The 18,696-nt window shown below is 30.8% G+C and overlaps 1 protein-coding gene across 1 annotated transcript; it reads left to right on the top strand.

Moving 5' to 3' along the window:
* The first annotated feature begins 16,710 nt into the window (after nt 1–16,710).
* Nucleotides 16,711–17,472, top strand: LOC101251302 (E3 ubiquitin-protein ligase RING1-like). The gene has a single exon (XM_004243019.1). The coding sequence runs from the start codon at nt 16,711–16,713 to the stop codon at nt 17,470–17,472; it is 762 nt and encodes a 253-aa protein (XP_004243067.1).
* Nucleotides 17,473–18,696: the final 1,224 nt, after the last annotated feature.

The following is an 18,696-nucleotide window of genomic DNA, read 5'->3' as shown; positions in this document are numbered from 1 at the left end:
TGAACGAAATAAGGAGTGATCTGAAGCAAGTTAGCCTTTAAACGTAGAGGCGCGCGGGCGAGCATATATATATATATATATATATATATATATATATATATATATATTTTGTATCTCACACTGTTTATGTCGGTTAGTGATAAATAAGCTTTATTATGACTTCTCAATTGTTGCATTGACCTTGTTCCATCATTCATGATTTTGGCTTGACTAGCTTTACTTGGTAATGTATTATCATATTTTGAACTCACTATATTATCACGTTTACCTTTATGCATGTTTTGCATATTCAATATGTTTATGCATATTGTGCTTATATTATTTTATAATATAGGATCTGACGCTCCTCTAGCTATTCGTGGCTAGTTGGATTTCTCCACTTAGCACTTGGATTGGTGATTTCTCATGGGACCATTGTAACATCTTTTATTCTAGACAGACAAAAATTAGCTGATAAAAAAAACAAGGAGAAACAAATTTGAAAACAAATGGGAAAATCTGGAAAATTTTCATATTTTAAAAGTGGGTTTTGGCCATTTTCAAATGATCATAACTTCCAGATCAGAAGGAGGTTGGGTGACTTCTTTACATGGACAGAAAAATTGTTGGAAGATCTTTCCAACGACACTAAGTTTGTGAATTTCTGAGGTCGTATGAGTGATACATGACATTCGGAAGATGGATTGTTGAGCAGAGAAAGTTCCAAAACTGGATTTAGTAAGGGTGTTTTGGTCTTTTTCTTAAGCCAATTTATTTCTTTTTGGAGTAATATGTTGGGGTATAAAGTGATCCCATTCAGTTTACGCACTTAGAAAAATAGACTAGGATTTTGAAAGCAATAAGAAAAGAGGAGAATGAAGAAGAAGACGCAAGAACACCAAGTTTAGATTCGTGGATTTTCGTTGGGGTGATCCCCAACAAGGTATGCGGGCTCTTTTGTGTTGGGTTACTTCACCCACACACCAATTTCATTCAAATCAGTCAAGTTCATGAATTAACTCATGTTAGAGGTTGAAATCTTGAAAGAAAAATTGAGGTTCTTGTTAATTGGATTGTTGTTGTTCGCTGTTAGAGGTAATCCATGTTTTAGAACTGTTTTCGGGTCTAAATCATTGGGTAATAAGTTAATTAGAGATCCTAAGTTTTATTTGTGGTATCTAAGGGAGTTTGGAAAGGTTTAGAGATGAAAAAACAAAGAAGAAAGTCGAAAACCCGTTGGAGGAACGCTGGGGCACCGCGCCTCCAAAGCCCCTCAGGACAAAGTCTATCCGTCAGGCTCTGGAGCGCCTCTCAAAGCGCCTGAGGACAGCCTCTGTCCGTCAGGCTATGGCTCTCCGTGCCTTTCAGAGCATCAGGACCCCCTGGAGACCCTGTTTTTTCCCTATATTTTCGTACTAGTTCCTAAGTGATGTACCCCTCATTCCTAGTTATTTACAACACTCTAAGGTACATCTAAACATCATGAAATCATCCATAAACATGATATCATGATACTTGAATCCATAATTCAATTCAAGGAAAGTAAGGTCAAAGTCAAAGAGGTTAAGATCCAAGTCTAGAAGTTAAGAAGCAAGAAAAGATAAAGTCTTCTAAACTCTTTCATAAATGTTTTCATTTTGTTTTAAAGACATAAAGTTCAAGTCAAGTAAAGAGTTTGAGTTCATTTCTCAAAAGCTATAAGGGAACTAAGTATTCCTAAGAGTTAATGTTTCAAGTTAAGTCAAGTAAAGAATTGAGTTGATATCTCAAAACCTATAAGGGAACTAAGTATTACCTAAGAGTTAAACTTTCAAATTAAGTTAAGTAAAGAGTTGAGTTCATATCTCAAAACCTATAAGGGAACTAAGTATTACCAAAGAGTTAAAGTTTCCAGTTAAGTCAAGTAAAGAGTTGAGTTCATATCTCAAAGGCTATAAGGGAACTAAGCATTCCCTAAGAGTTAAACTTTCAAGTTAAATAAAGAGCAAGAGTTGAGTTCAATTCTCAAAAAGATATAAGGTAACTAAGTATCACATAGAGCTCTATAAATGTTTCACATTTGAGTAAAGAGGGGAACTAGAAGTTCCAAAAGAGTTTTGAACTAAAAGTGGAACATTGATTCCAAAAAGGAGCTTCTTAAAGCTAATGGGTTCAGTAAATTATCTCATCCCAAAGGAAGGAAGTTCTATTAAAAGTATGAGCTTAAGTACATTTTTTGGAGTAGTATTGAGCACCGATGTGGAGATGAGAGTTCATATTAACTTAAGTGTCCATGTAAACCATGTAGCCAACATGGGAATTGACGTGTCATACTTTTGAGATGATTACTTAAGGAGAGCTAGTGGGTCCACTAAGTTTAGTAAGGTCCTACATCGATGGAAAGGTGTAGGATGGTCCTCTTACAACGTGAGGTAAGATGTTGTATCATCACTTAGGCTCATAGTGATGGTGTCGGTTAGAGAAACTCCCATAGAGGCAATATTACTTTCTTATATAAGTAAATTTGAGTTTCTTATTGCATTTCTTTAACAAACTAAGTTGTCTTCACTGTTTTATTGGTTCATATATATATATACACACACACACACACACACACACACACACACACACACACACACACACACACATCTTGCATGTGATTTTAACTGCTATGTATATCATTTGTGTTAAGTATACTCTTGAGTTAAGCAGAGCCAAGGTAAGTTCATCTAATCCTCTCAAGCTTAAGTCATTGTTTAGCTTTCCAACTCGCATACTTGTATATTCAATGTACTGATGCCAGTTGGTTTTCATTGTTTCATGATGCAGACGCAGGTACCCAGGATCAACACGCAACGCTTTGTTGATTCCAGATTGATCTTTAGTGTTTGTGGTGAGCCTCCTTGCGTTCTGGAGGACATCCTTTTCATTTCTATATTAGCTTAGATTTTATGATGTTGTGGGGTCTGTCCCAACATTTATCTCTAGACAGTTTAGAGGCTTCATAGAATAAAGTATTTAGTTGGAGTTGTTTTCAGTTATTAAGACTCAAGTGTCATTTTGGCCAAAGTTATGATATGCGTATTTCCTATTTTTATGTTTTACTCGTGTCAAAGTTGAGATTTTGTTTTATACTGATTTAAGTAGTCAGGCCAGGGGTTCGCTTGGGGGCCTGCAATGGTCTTCGAGTGTCGGTCCCCCTAGGGTGTAGGATCGGGGCATGACAACCATGGTCATTTCAGGGGTTTGTCCTAACCATATGTATTATAGTGGAGGCTAGGGGTGTACAAAAACTGGATCGACCGATAAACCGAATCGAAAAAAATGTTGTTGGGTTGTTATTATTGGGTAATTGCGTTATTTGATTTTTAAGGGGTTTATAAAAAAAGTTATTGGGTTATTGGTTCGGTATCGGGTTTTACTATTGGATTATTGGGTAAATCGTTAATCCAATAAGATGGTAATAATTTACTATTTTAGCCTCCCTAATAATTAAATATTAATAATATAATATATCACTAGACACTATAATTATATCCAATTATTAGTACACTACCACTTCACACTAGGCCGTTTGACTAGTTTTTATTGTTTACTAAAAACCTTAAAACTAATGTAAGGGTTTGGAATTGTAGCTTTTGATTTTAGTTTTGGTCTTGTTGGACTATTTGATTTTAGTTTTAATTTGTAATTGTAGGTTGTAGCATTTGCAAGTTTGTAAAGGTCCGTAATTTAATTAACATAAAAAATCTCATACTATGTTTTGGCGGTGAGATGTAATTCTAACCTTCGTATCATAATTAGCTAAGTAAGAAGTCATATAATATTTTTATGGATATTTTCTTATTGGATAAATTGGAAACGAAATCGATAAATCAAAAACCGATAAAGAATATCTTATTGGTTTTTTATCGGGTTAATATATTTAAAAATCGAAAACCAATATATCGAACCGATAATACATAAGACCGAACCGAACCGACTGATGCACACCCTAAGTAGAGGCTTTGATAGAGATAGTTGATTTTGGCATTATTTTAGTGATGTACTCTCTTGGTATTTCCTTAAGTATGAGATGAAAGAGTTCTTAGAATTTTATTTCATTCTTATATTGAAATCTCTTTATTTGATATTCATTGTGTCATTCTTATGTCAAGTGGTTCGTTTAGGGCCTCATGAGATCCTTTTCTCTATGTCACGTGTTAGGTGTATTTTGGATATCGTGGCAAATAAGTACTATAAAACAAATGCTAAATATGGATATTTGTGTAGCTCATGAATACCGGTAAGTTCATAAAAATATGACATATAGATTTGAAATTATTAGCTACAACATAAAACTCGTTGCTAATTATTCGCTTTAGGGACTAAATTTATTTTTCGTACTTAAATATATGAGACACATACTTTTAGTGATCAAACATCAAAATTTGTAGCAATGTTTTGTCAATTAAAATTTCCCACTAAAATATTTAGTGGCGTCATTTGTTAAGTAGTGTTAGTTACAAATTTAAAGTTATCGGTGAAACATTATTTCGTCACTAATAGTGTATCTAATTCATGCCAGATTATTTTTCGTCACAAAATTTAATTTTTGGACACAAAAAAAATTCATTTTAAAAAATATTTTATTATAGTATTTACAAATTATAGTTCGTTGTAAAATATTATAAGTTTACATTTGATTATGACATTTATTTTCGTCACTAATAATATAAATAATTGGTGACGAAGATTTTATTGTCTCTAATCAATGTGTGATTTAGTGATAACAAAAAAATTATCACAAAACATGTAAGGTGTTAAATAACGACGACTTAAAATTTGTAGTGAATATTTCAACTATTTGCTACGAAAAAATTCATAGCTAAATTCAATTTTTTTGGCTACTGTTGTTCATAATCACAAGTGACAACTTAAAAAAAGAATAATACAAGCACTTCATAAAAAATAGAAAGAGACCATTCGTTCTTTGGCAAGGAAAAATATTAAATCCAACGAATTCAATGGATTCTGTAAAAATGAAAAAAATTCAATTAATCAATTTTCTTAAATAATGTAATTATAAAATGCATCATTTGAAAATTACAATCTAGGTTATACGTACCGTGAGTAGTGTATGGTTCTACCACTAGATTGCTACTATTTGTTGGTTTAACACTTTTTTTAATTTCATACACATTTCTCAATAAAGACGATAGAAAAAACAATTTTTCATGTTTTGGTGTAATTTTTGTGTGTATCTACTGATTTCTGATTGGTGAACTTCATAGACTAAGTCGATCTATTTGCTTCTATTTAAAAATAATTACATATTTAATAGTAATTCTACAGAAGTAGGTAGAGCAACTATATAGAGATAAGCTCGATCTACAAACTAAGACTTCACAAAGGTGCGAAATTTTTCATGAATTTTTTTAAACTTTTTTCCATCAGTGTGAAAATTGAAATAAGCTAAATAATGAAAGCACAAATGAAAGAAATGAACCAACCAGAATTATATATTAGTAAAAATGCACAAGTACCCCGCTAGACTATGACCGAAATTCCAGCGACACACCTTAACTATTCTAAGGTCCTATTACCTCCTGAACTTTTTTTAAAAAAATAATTTTGTGCAACTTTTTGGCTTATGTGGCCTCAAAATATCTCTCGGTGCCTCAATCGTGTGGTGTCACGGAGTGTGCCACGTAAGACAAAAGGTGTACAAAATTATAAAAAAAAAAAGAAGTTAAGGGGGCTGTTAGGACTTTAGTTTAGTTAATGTGTCTTTGGGATGTTGGTTATAGCTTAGGGGGTACTTGTACATTTTCCCAATATATTATGAATAAGTACTATAGTTATGAGTATTGATGTTTTTTTTTTAAAACAATTGATTTACTGATCGAGTTGAACTGATTATTCAATTATTTAAAATAAAGTCAAAAGTTTAATTTTATATGAATTTATAATTGTACTAAATAGTTTTTGAAATTTATAGTGACGAATCATACTGAATATATTAAAAGGTATTTTATAAAATATATAATATAATTTAAAATATAATCTACATTTGAAATAATTGTAGGCGGTAAATTTCATGCATTTGCTTAAATGTATTAATAATCATATACTATGTTAAATATATCGAAGTTTAATGTGAAAGAAGTGAATGAAGTTAAAAATAAAATAAAAATGTGACATAAGAGTAGAGCTGTCAATATGGGCTAGGCCACCCCATCCAGGCTGACCAATACAAACTTCAAAATTTCACGGTCCAGGTGGGGCTAGCCCATTTTTGGTGTGGACCAGAAAATGACCGTCCCAACCCAAAGTGCGTGGGCTACTGGCTTTCTGGTCCAGTTCACTTTTTTTAAATTATAATTTAAAAATATTATCATAAATTATAATTTAAAAATATTATCATAAATATTGACAAAACAATATAGTATGATGTCAATTTTACTAATTTTTAATCAAATCCACATATAAAATTATCTTTATAATATTTATTAAGTTTTATTTTAAAGTAAACGTATAGATTATCTAAATAGAAATATTAACCTAATTGTTTTGAGTTTGTATTATCTTTAATTTTAAATTTTAATATTATATTATATTTTTTAATCAATTTTTATTGGCCTACGCGCTGGTTCTACCGATATTTCTCAAGTCCCACAAATCAGCAAGCTTATTCAGGTCGGGCTAAAAAACTTTTTTCTCATATGAGTTTCAAAAATCATAGCCCAGCCCAATTAAATTCAGGATTAGACCAGGCCGACCCAACACTCCTAGCCCATATTGACGGCTCTACATAAGAGAGAGTTGATCAGATGGTAAGAACTTCTCACTTCCAACCTGAAGGTTGAGAGTTCGAGTCCCCAACAAAGCATAATGTGGGCCCTACTAAGGACGGGTTAAAAAAGATAATTTTTTGTATATATAAAATATAGTCATTAGTGGGAAAATTAGATTTTGTTCAACTATGAAATACATATAACTTTAGAGATAATTGACGTCGTTACTGATTGAAGTAAAATAATTAGCGACGATATAATTTTGTCGGTAGTGATAACATTTTAATGACAAAACATACTACTACTAAAAATAAACATAATTATATGACAAATAAAATTGTCACAAATGTTTAAGCATTTGGGGACGATTTTTCTTTTAATAGTTAATATAATACTTTTAACAATAAAGCACTAAATTGTCTTTGTTTACTTTTAGACACACTCATTTAGTGACGACTAATTGACGAATTTTTTTCGTCTCACAGGATTTTTAGTAATAAAATATGATTTATAAATGACGAAATTATTTATCCCTGATAATTGAATTAGTTGTAATAATACTTCCATTATTTATCACAAGCATTAATGTTTAGTAAGAAAACAAATTATGATATTTTTATGAATAAAAACGTAGATGCATACTCCTAAATTTTAAGGGATCATTTAAGTTATACATTTATATATTGAGTTTCCAACAACATGTTTTAGCTATTTAAATTTGTTTGCACGTCACAAAAAAAATCAAAGTAAAATCTTGACAGATTTTGTCTATATTTCCACAATTAATACATTTTCCCTCTTTGTTGCCTTGATTAAATTTTGAGAGAAAAATGAAATTTTTATTTAATGCAATTTACCACTTATAATACTATGACTTTACAGTCAACATACCAAAAATTAGAAAATTAATGTTATTTCCATGTTCCCCTTATAATTAGATTTGATTTATAGATTTTTAGATTCCTTGATTCATTATATAAATACATACATCTATATAATGTCTTTTTCATCTAAACATTGCTCACTCTTTGCTTCCTTTCCCCCATAAATTCACTAAGTCTAGATCTTCTAACTTGAATCATACGATGGTTAGCAATCCTTATTGTTGGACAATTGAACATCAAAAGGACCTCCCAGAGAATGATGATCAAAATTTGTCAAAGGGCAAACTTTTCATTCTATGTGGAATTCGAAAAGTGTATCTTAATTACTATTTCACACAGGATGGTAATTGGAGGTTTTATGATCGAACATATTTCATCTATGAAAACACAAGAAGATTATGTTTTGACATAGAAGAACATGAAACATGGTCCTCTAAGTTCAGTCAAATGGTTGAATCTTTATATGTTCCTCTCATGTATCAACAAGAAATGGTTCAAGACATTAAGGATAAGGCCTTGTTGATTGTTCAAGAAAATGATACATCTAAGAACATCTCAATCATCATTGACATAGCCCATCGTATTCCCCAAACAATTGCAAATATTTATCAAGGTCATGACCACGAGGAAGCTAATGAGGATGAGCTAGGGTTAATAGAAGAACAAGTCGCGATGGATTTGATGACCTTGGGAGAACCACGTGTGTTTATGCCTGTAGTTCCAACATCAAAGGATGCTATTGAAGGGCTTGAGAAGGTGAAAGTAGAGACATTGAATGGTGACAAGAGTTTTGGTGAAACTTGTATGATATGTCTTGGCAAGTTGATTACAAAGGACATTGTTGAACTAACTCGTATGCCTTGCAAGCATGTTTTTCATGGAGATTGCATTATTCAATGGCTTGAAATAAATCATGTTTGTCCATTATGTCGCTTTAAAATGCCAATTGATAAATAAAATTAAAGCGACTTATATAATGGTTGACCTTATAAAGATCTCACTAAGCCTTTCTTCCCTCCTCCCTTTCCTTATTAAGTGGAAAATAGTCGTCAGCATTCTATAAACGACTTGATCGAGTCTACGCCCATGGAGGACTTAGTTTTTTTAATTGTTTTTTAGTTGTTATATTTTTTTTGAAGAAGTTACTTACATGGTAAGGGTTAGATAGATCTCTACTACTTTATATGATGTTAGAAAGAATATTGTAAGAGGGAAGAGTTGTGGTCTTACCTCTAATATGTCCTATATTGAATAAGTAAGTTTGTTTTGAATATAATGTTCATCTATTTTTATTTTGTTTTACTCTTCATAATAATTGTTATTTTAATTCTATCTTGTTATTATACCTTCATTTTGTTTTGCATGTTTTTCTTAAATTTGTTAAGAAAAAAAGCAAAATTTTTAAAATTCTTTATATAGAGAGAAAACCAATTCATTCAAAAGGGTATTTTACAATTTAAAAAATGTTATGATCTATCATTTCTTAAGTCGAAATGACACCAGATCTAACTTGCTAGGCGAACCATTTCACATTTTAATACATTTGTGTTATCAATTTGTGAGTTTTACCGACTTGTCATGTAGAAAAGCATGTATCAAACAGGATTTTGAAGGTGGACATTGTAGCAAACTCTAAAGAAAGTGCCTATGCACTAACATTTGAGTGTCAAAAGCAACATTAATAATGCTGTGTTATTGGCCTTTAGTAGCCAGTTGATACATTAAATAAGTTTTAACACTTATTAATCCTTTTGGAGTCTTGTATCAACTTGATGCATGTGTCAATGAAAAATGATCTATTACGGTCTTTAATTTTATGAATGAACTGTATTATAGTTATTTGATCACTTTCTGTTCCATTTTTATTTTTTGAACAAGCCAAGATATCTAGTTTTGAACGAAATAAAGAGTGAGCCAAGGCAGGAGCTAATCTTCCAACACAGACGTACATATATATAAAGTAGGTCAATATTAAACTTCTTTTTTATGGTTTTCTATATACTTCGTGTTTGACACTCAAATTAAGGTTAAATTCATATTTAATTTGTGCAAGAAGTTTCATATTAAAGGGTAAAATTCTCTCTTGCAAATATTACTTGGGGTGATGATAAACGAGGACATAATATCACGAATTTTTGTGTCTGGATTTATATCAAATATTATGGTTATGCAAAGATAAGGAAAATTAAATGAAAGATACATAATTTATGTTCCATGAAAGCTATATGACTGAAATTGTGTCCATGGCTTGGCCCAACTTTAGACATTTTGACCAAATATTTTGCAACCCAATAGGGAAAACCACATCGAAAAATAAGTTGAAACCAACCTTTAATCACCTTTTCCCTTAAAGTCCAAGTTCTTGAAAAATCTTCAAATTTTGAAGTTCAAAACCAAGAATTTGATGTTTAAAACCATAAATTACAGATGTGAATACATAGTCAAGTAGTTAATCTCGAAAAAACCCTTTGGAATCACATTTATCGAGCTCCCGAAGTTCAAAATGGTGAAATGGGGATGAGACCCTTACTTTTGGACACAATGAAACCATCAAAATATGGATCCGAGTTGTCCGTGACAGGAAACTCACGAAAATTGCAATAAACTAATTGCAATTTATATATATATATATATACACACACATTCTTTCCCTATCTTTTCGTACTAGTTCCTAAGTGATGTGACCCTTATTTCTAGTTGTTTACAACACTCTAAAGTACATCTAAACATCATTAAATCATACATAAACATGATATCATGATCCTTGAATCCATAATTCAATTCAAGGAAAGTAAGGTCAAAGTCAAACAGGTTAATAGCCAAGTCTAGAAGTTAAGAAGCAAGAAAAGGTAAATTCTTTTAAAGTCTTTCATAAATGTTTTCACTTTGTTTTAAAGACTTAAAATTCAAGTCAAGTAAAGAGTTTGAGTTCATTTCTCAAAAGCTATAAGGGAACTAAGTATTCCCTAAGAGTTAGAGTTTCAAGTTAAGTCAAGTAAAGAATTGAGTTCCTATCTGAAAAGCTATAAGAAAACTAAGTATTACCTAAGAGTTTAAGTTTCAAATAAAGTCAAGTAAAGAGTTGAGTTCATATCTCAAAAGCTATAAGAGAACTAAGTATTCCCAAAGAGTTAAAGTTTGAAGTTAAGTCAAGTAAAGAGTTGAGTTCATATCTCAAAAGCTATAAGGGAACTAAGTATTCCCTAAGAATTAAACTTTCAAGTTAAATAAAGAGCAAGAGTTGAGTTCAATTCTCAAAAATATATAAGGTAACTAAGTATACCATAGAGCTTTATAAATGTTTCACATTTGAGTAAAGAGGGGAACTAGAAGTTCCAAAACAGTTTTGAACTAAAAGTGGAACATTGATTCCAAAAAGGAGATTTTTAAAGCTAATGGGTTCAGTACATTATCTCACCCCAATGGAAGGAAGTTTTATTAAAAGTATGAGCTAAAGTACATTTTTGGGAGTAGTATTAAGCACCAATGTGGAGATGAGAGTTCATATTAACTCAAGTCTCCATGTAAACCATGTATCCAACATGGGAATTGACGTGTCATACATTTGAGATGATCACGTAAGGAGAGCTAGTGGATCCACTAAGTTGAGTAAGGTCCTATACCGATGGCAAGGTGTAGAATGGTCCTCTTGCAACGTGAGGTAAGACGTTGTATCATCACTTAGGCTCATAGTGATGATTGTTAATTAGAGAAACTCCCATAGAGGCGATATTACTTTCTTATATAAGTAAAATTTCTTATTGCATTTCTTTAACAAACTAAGTTGTCTTCACTATTTTATATATATATATATATATATATATATATATATATATATATATATATATATATATATATATACACACACACATATACATACATACACATCATGAATGTGATTTAAACTGCTATGTATATCATTTGAGTTAAGTATACTCTTGAGTTGAGCAGAGCCAAGGTAAGTTCATCTAGTCCCCTCAAGCTTAAGTCGTTTAGATTTCCAGCTCGCATACTTATACATTCAATGTACTGATGCCAGTTGGTTTGCATCGTTTAATGATGCAGACACAGGTATCCAGGATCAGCACGCAACACTTCGTTGATTCCAGATTGAGCTTCAGAGTTTGTGGTGAGCCTCCTTGCATTCTGGAGGACATCCTTTTCATTTCTATATTAGCTTAGATTTTAGGATGTTGTGGGGTCTGTCCCAACATTTCTCTATAGACAGTTTAGAGGCTTCATGGAATAAAGTATTTCAGTTGGAGTTGTTTTCAGTTATTAAGACTCAAGTACCATTTTGTCCAAAGTTATGACATGCATATTTCCTTTTCTTATGTTTTACTCGTGTCAAAGTTGAGATTTTGTCTTCCGCTGATTTAAGTAGTCAGGTCAGGGGTTCGCTTAGGGGCCAACAATAGTTTTCGAGTGTCGGTCCCGCCTAGGGTGTAGGCTCGAGACGTGACAACCATGGTCATTTTAGGGGTTTGTCCTAACCATATGTATTATAGTGGAGGCTAGGGGTGTGCGAAAACCGAACTGACCGGTGAATCAAACCGAGAAAAATGTTATTGGGTTGTTATTATTGGTAATTGCATTATTGAATTTTTCAATGGGTTTATAAAAAATAGTTATTGGGTTATTGGTTCGGTATCAGGTTTTACTGTTGGATTATTGAGTAAATCGATAACCCAATAAGATGGTAATAATTTACTATTTTACCCTCCCCAATAACTAAATATTAATAATATAATATATCACTAGACACTATAATTATATCAAATTATTAGTACACTATCCACTTCACACTAGGACGCTTGACTAGTTTTTATTGTTTACTAAAAACCTTAAAACTAATGTAAGGGTTTGCAATTGTAGCTTTTGATTTAAGTTTTAGTCTTGTAGGACTATTTGATTTTAGTTTTTGTTTGTAATTTTAGGTTGTAGCATTTGCAAGTTTGTAAAGGTCCGTAATTTAATTAACGTAAAAAATCTCATACTATGTTTTGGTGGTGAATGTAATTCTAACCTTTGTATTATAATTAGATAAGTAAGAAGTCATATAATATTTTATGGATATTTTCTTATTGGATAAACAGGAAACCGAATCGATAACTACCAAAAATCGATAAATCAAAAACCGATAAAGAATATCTTACTGGGTTGTTATCGGGTTAGCATATTTAAAAATCAAAAACTGATAAAATGAACCGATAATACATAAGACCGAACCGAACCGACCGATGCACACCCTAAGTAGAGGCTTTGATAGACATAGTTAATTTTTGCATTATTTTAGTCATGTACTCTCTTGGTATTTCATTAATTATGAGATGAAAGAGTTCTTAGAATTTTATTTTATTCTTATATTGAAATATTTATTTGATATTCATAGTGTCATTCTTATGTCAAGTGGTTTGTTTAGGGCCTCATGAGATCCTTTTCTCTATGTCACGTCTAAGGTGTATTTTGGATATCGTGGTACATAAGTACTATAAAAAAATGCCAAATATGGATATTTGTGTAGCTCATGAATACTGGTAAGTTCATAAAATATGACGTATAGATTCGAAATTATTAGCTCCAACATAAAACTCATCACTAATTATTCGGTTTAGTGCCTAAATTTATTTTTCGTACTTAAATTTATGAGATACATACTTTTAGTGATCAAAGATCAAAATTCCCACTTTTAGCAAATTTTTGTCAACTAAAATTTCCCACTAAAAAATTTATTGGCGTCATTTGTTAACTAGTGTTATTCACAAATTTAAAGTTACCGGTGGCACATTATTTCGTCACTAATAGTGTATCTAATTCATGACAAATTATTTTTTGTCATAAAATTTAATTTTTGGACACAAAAAAATTTTATTCAAAAAAATATTTTGTTACAGTATCGGCAAATTATAGTTCGTAGTTAAATATTATAAATTTTACATTTATTTTCGTTGCTAATAATATAAATAATTGGTGACAAAGATTTTATTTTCTCTAATCAATGTGTGATTTAGTAGTAACAAAAAAATTATCACAAAATATGTAAGGTGTTAAATAGTGACGACTTAAAATTTGTAGTGAATATTTCAACTATTTGCTATGAAAAAAATTCATAGCTAAATTTAATTTTTTTGGCTACAGCTTTTCATAATCACAAGTGACAACTTACAAAAAGAATAATACAAGTACTTCATAAAAAATAGACAGAGACCATTCATTCATTGGTGAGGGAAAATATTAAATCCGATGAATTCAATGGATTCTGTAAAAATGAAAAAATTCATCAATTTTCATAAATAATGCGATTATAAAATGCATCATTTGAAAACTACAATCTAGGTTATAAGTACCGTGAGTAGTGTATAGTTCTACCACTAGATTGCTACTATTTGTTGGTTTAACATTTTTTTTTAATTTCATACACATTTGTCGATAAAGACAATAGAAAAAGATAATTTCTCAAGTCTTGGTGTAATTTTTGTGTGTGTCTACTGATTTCTGATTGGTGAACTTCATAGACTAAGTCGATCTATTTGCTTCTATTTAAAAATAATTACATATTTAATAGTAATTCCACATACGTAGGTAGAGCAACTATACAGAGATAAGACTTCACAAAGGTGCGAAATTTTTCATGAATTTCTTTTAACTTTTTTCCATCAGTGTGAAAATTGAAATAAACTAAATAATGAAAGCACAAATGAAAGAAATGAACCAACCAGAATTATATATTAGTAAAAATGCACAAGTACCCCGCTAGACTATGACCGAAATCCCAAAGACACACCTTAACTATTCTAAGGTCCTATTACCTCCTGAACTTTTTTTTTTTTGTAATTTTGTGCAACTTCTTGGCTTACGTGACCTTCAAATATCTCTCACATTCCTCAATCGTGTGGAGTCACGGAGTGTGCCACGTAAGACAAAAGGTGTATAAAATTACAAAAAAAAAAGTTCAGGGGAGTAATAGGACTTTAGTTTAGTTAATGTGTCTTTGGGATGTTTGTTATAGCTTAGGGGGTACTTGTACATTTTTCCAATATATTATGATGAAGTATTATAGTTATGAGTATTGATGTTTTTTTACAACAATTGATTTACTACTCGAGTTGAACTGATTATTCAATTATTTAAAATAAAGTCAAAAGTTTAATTTTATATAAATTTATAATTGTACTAAATAATTTTTAAAATTTATAATGACGAATCATACTGAATATATTGAAAAGTATTTTATAAAATATATAATATATTTAAAATATAATCTACATTTGAAATAAGTGTGGACGGTAAATTTTATGCATTTGCTTAAATGTATTAATAATCATATAATATGTTATATACCGAAGTTTAATGTGAAAGAAGTGAATGAAATTACAATAAAAATAAAAATGTGACATAAGAGTAGAGCTGTCAGTATTGGCTAGGTCACCCAATTCGGGCTGACCAATACAAACTTCGACATTTCGCGGGCCAGGCGGGGCTAGCTAATTTTTGGTGTGGACAAGAAAATGACCGGCCCAACCCACAAGTACGTGGGCTATAGACTTGCTGGTCCAGCCCATTTTTTTAAAAAAATTATATTATTTTTAGAATTATTAAATTAAATTAAAAATTATAATTTAAAAATACTATCATAAATATCGACAAAACAATATAGCATGATGTTAATTTTACTAATTTTTAATCAAACTAACAAATAAAATTATCTTTATAATATTTATCAAGTTTTTTTTAAAGTACACGTATAAATTATCTAAATAGAAACATTAAACTAATTGTTTTGAGTTTGGACTATCTTTAATTTTAAATTTTAATATTATATTATATTTTTTAATCAATTTTTATTGGCCTACAAACCCCACAAATCACCAGGCTTATTCAGGCCGAGCTAAAAAACTCTTTTCTCATATGAGTTTCAAAAAATCGTAGCCCAGCCCAATTAAATTTCGAATTAGGCCAGGCCGACCCAACAGTCCTAGCCCATATTGACGGCTCTACATAAGAGAAAGTTGATCAGATGGTAAGAACTTCTCACTTCCAACCTGAAGGTTATGAGTTCGATTTCCCAACAAAGCATAATGTGGGCCCTACTAAGGAGAGGTTAAAGAAAATATAATTTTTTGTATATATAAAATATAGTCATTATTGACAAAACTAGATTTTGTTCAACTACAAAATACATATAACTTTAGAGATAATTGACGTCGTCACTGATTGAAGTAAAATAATTAGCGACGATATAATTTTGTCGGTAGTGATAACGTTTTAGTGACAAAACATACTACTAACTAAAAATAAACATAATTATATGACAAATAAAATTGTCACAAATGTCTAAGCATTTGGGGACGATTTTTCTTTTGGTAGTTAATATAATACTTTTAGTGACAAAGCACTAAATTGTCTTTGTTTACTTTTAGACACACACATTTAGTGACGACTAATTGACGAATTATTTTTCATCTCACAAGATTTTTAGTGACAAAATATAATTTATAAATGACGAAATTATTTATCCCTGATAATCGAATTTTTTGTAATAAAACTTCCATTATATGTTAACGAACTTAGTGACATGTAGCATACATAATGTTTAGTAAGAAAACAAACTATGATATTTTTAAGAATAAAAACGTAGATGCATACTCCTAAATTTTAAGGGATCATTTAAGTTATACATTTATATATTGAGTTTCCAACAACATGTTTTAGCTATTTAAATTTGTTTGAACGTCACAAAAAAAAAATTCAAAGTAAAATCTTGACAGATTTTGTCTATATTTCCACAATTAATACATTTTTCCTCTTTGTTGCCTTGATTAAATTTTGAGAGAAAAATGAAAGTTGTATTTAATGCAATTTACCACTTATAATACTATGACTTTACAGTCAACATACCAAAAATTAGAAAATTAATGTTATTTCCATGTTTCCCTTATAATTAGATTTGATTTATAGATTTTTAGATTCCTTGATTCATTATATAAATATATACATCTATATAATGTCTTTTTCATCTAAACATTGCTCACTCTTTGCTTCCTTTCCCCCATCAATTCACTAAGTCTATCTCTTCTAACTTGAATCATACGATGGTTAGGAATCCTTATTGTTGGACAATTGAACATCAAAAGGACCTCCCAGAGAATGATGATCAAAATTTGTCAAAGGGCAAACTTTTCATTCTATGTGGGATTCGAAAAGTGTATCTTAATTACTATTTCACACAGGATGGTAATTGGAGGTTTTATGATCGAACATATTTCATCTATGAAAACACGAGAAGATTATGTTTTGACATAGAAGAACATGAAACATGGTCCTCTAAGTTCAGTCAAATGGTTGAATCTTTATATGTTCCTCTCATGTATCAACAAGAAATGGTTCAAGACATTAAGGATAAGGCCTTGTTGATTGTTCAAGAAAATGATACATCTAAGAATATGTCAATCATCATTGACATAGCCCATCGTATTCCTCAGACAATTGCAAATATTTATCAAGGTCATGACCACGAGGAAGCTAATGAGGACGAGCTAGGGTTAATAGAAGAACAAATCGCGATGGATTTGATGACCTTGGACGAAACACGTGTATTTATGCCTGTAGTTCCAACATCAAAGGATGCTATTGAAGGGCTTGAGAAGGTGAAAGTAGAGACATTGAATGGTGACATGAGTTTTGGTGAAACTTGTATGATATGTCTTGGCAAGTTGATTACAAATGACATTGTTGAACTAACTCGTATGCATTGCAAGCATGTTTTTCATGGAGATTGCATTATTCAATGGCTTGAAATAAATCATGTTTGTCCATTATGTCGCTTTAGAATGCCAATTGATAAAGAAAATTAAAGTTACTTATATAATGGTTGACCTTATAAAGCTCTCACTAAGCCTTTCTTCTCTCTCTCCTTTACTTATTAAGTGGAAAATAGTCGTCAGCATTCTATAAACGACTTGATCGAGTCTATGCCCATGGAGGGCTTATTTTTTTTGTTTTGTTTGAAGAAGTTACTTATATGGTAAGGGTTAGATAGATCTCTACTACTTTATTCGCTGTTAGAAAAAATATTATAAGAGGGAAGACTTGTGGTCTTACCTCTAATATTTCCTATATCAAATAATTAAGTTTGTTTTGAAAATAATGTTCATCTATTTTTAATTAGATTTTAATGTGTTCATTTAGTTTTTGAAGATGTTGTTACAAATGCAAGAAATTTTTATTTAAGCTCTATTAGTTTTTATAGTTACGCCTTAAATGATTAAAAAATACAATATAAATTTTATTTGTAAATGAAATTCTTTATTTGTAAATACTCAAGTATAATAAAGGACATTAAGAAATATACCTTTTGTTGCTCTAATTATTTTATATTTTTTTTTTAAAAAAAATGAACACATCGCTAAATATATGTTAACTAAATCATTTACCATTTATGCTACGAATTTACCATTCACTGTAAAATTAGGAAAAATAATAAAATTTATCCCTTTATCATTGCAATCTGATTTATAATAGGGAAAATTACGCGGCTATGCAAACTTATACTATTTAATTATTCATCATAGTTATAGTTTGCTATAATTACCATTCGCGACTAACATTATACATTAATAACGTGGGTTGATTTCGAGTTTGTATAGTTAGTTAAGTTTGTATATGTATAATTTGCCAGGATATACAACTAAATATGTATAACATACAATTTCTTAACCTATATACATATACAATTCAACTCTCTTCCCTCTCTCGCTCGCCTCTCTCCTCCTCTCTCAATCTCGCTCGCTTCTCTCCTCGCTCTCTCAATCTCGCTTGCCATTTATACAAATGTATATGTATAATGTACAGTTATATATAATTATATACATATACAATTCACCTCTCTCCCACTCTATGTCCTCTCTCGCTTGCCTCTCTCGATCTCGCTTACGTCTCTCCTCTCTGTCGCAGTCTTGCTTGGGTCTCTCCTAGTCTCGCTCTCCTCTCTCCTCCTTCTCCCAATCTATCTTGCCATATATACAAATATATGTGTATAGTATACAGTTATCTAACAAATATATATATACAATTCACCT

This window comes from Solanum lycopersicum, chromosome 7, assembly GCF_036512215.1.
Source record: "Solanum lycopersicum chromosome 7, SLM_r2.1".
Classification (NCBI taxonomy): Eukaryota; Viridiplantae; Streptophyta; class Magnoliopsida; order Solanales; family Solanaceae; genus Solanum; species Solanum lycopersicum.
The sequence above is the reverse complement of the archived record's forward strand: the minus strand, read 5'-3'. Positions and strand labels throughout refer to the sequence as shown.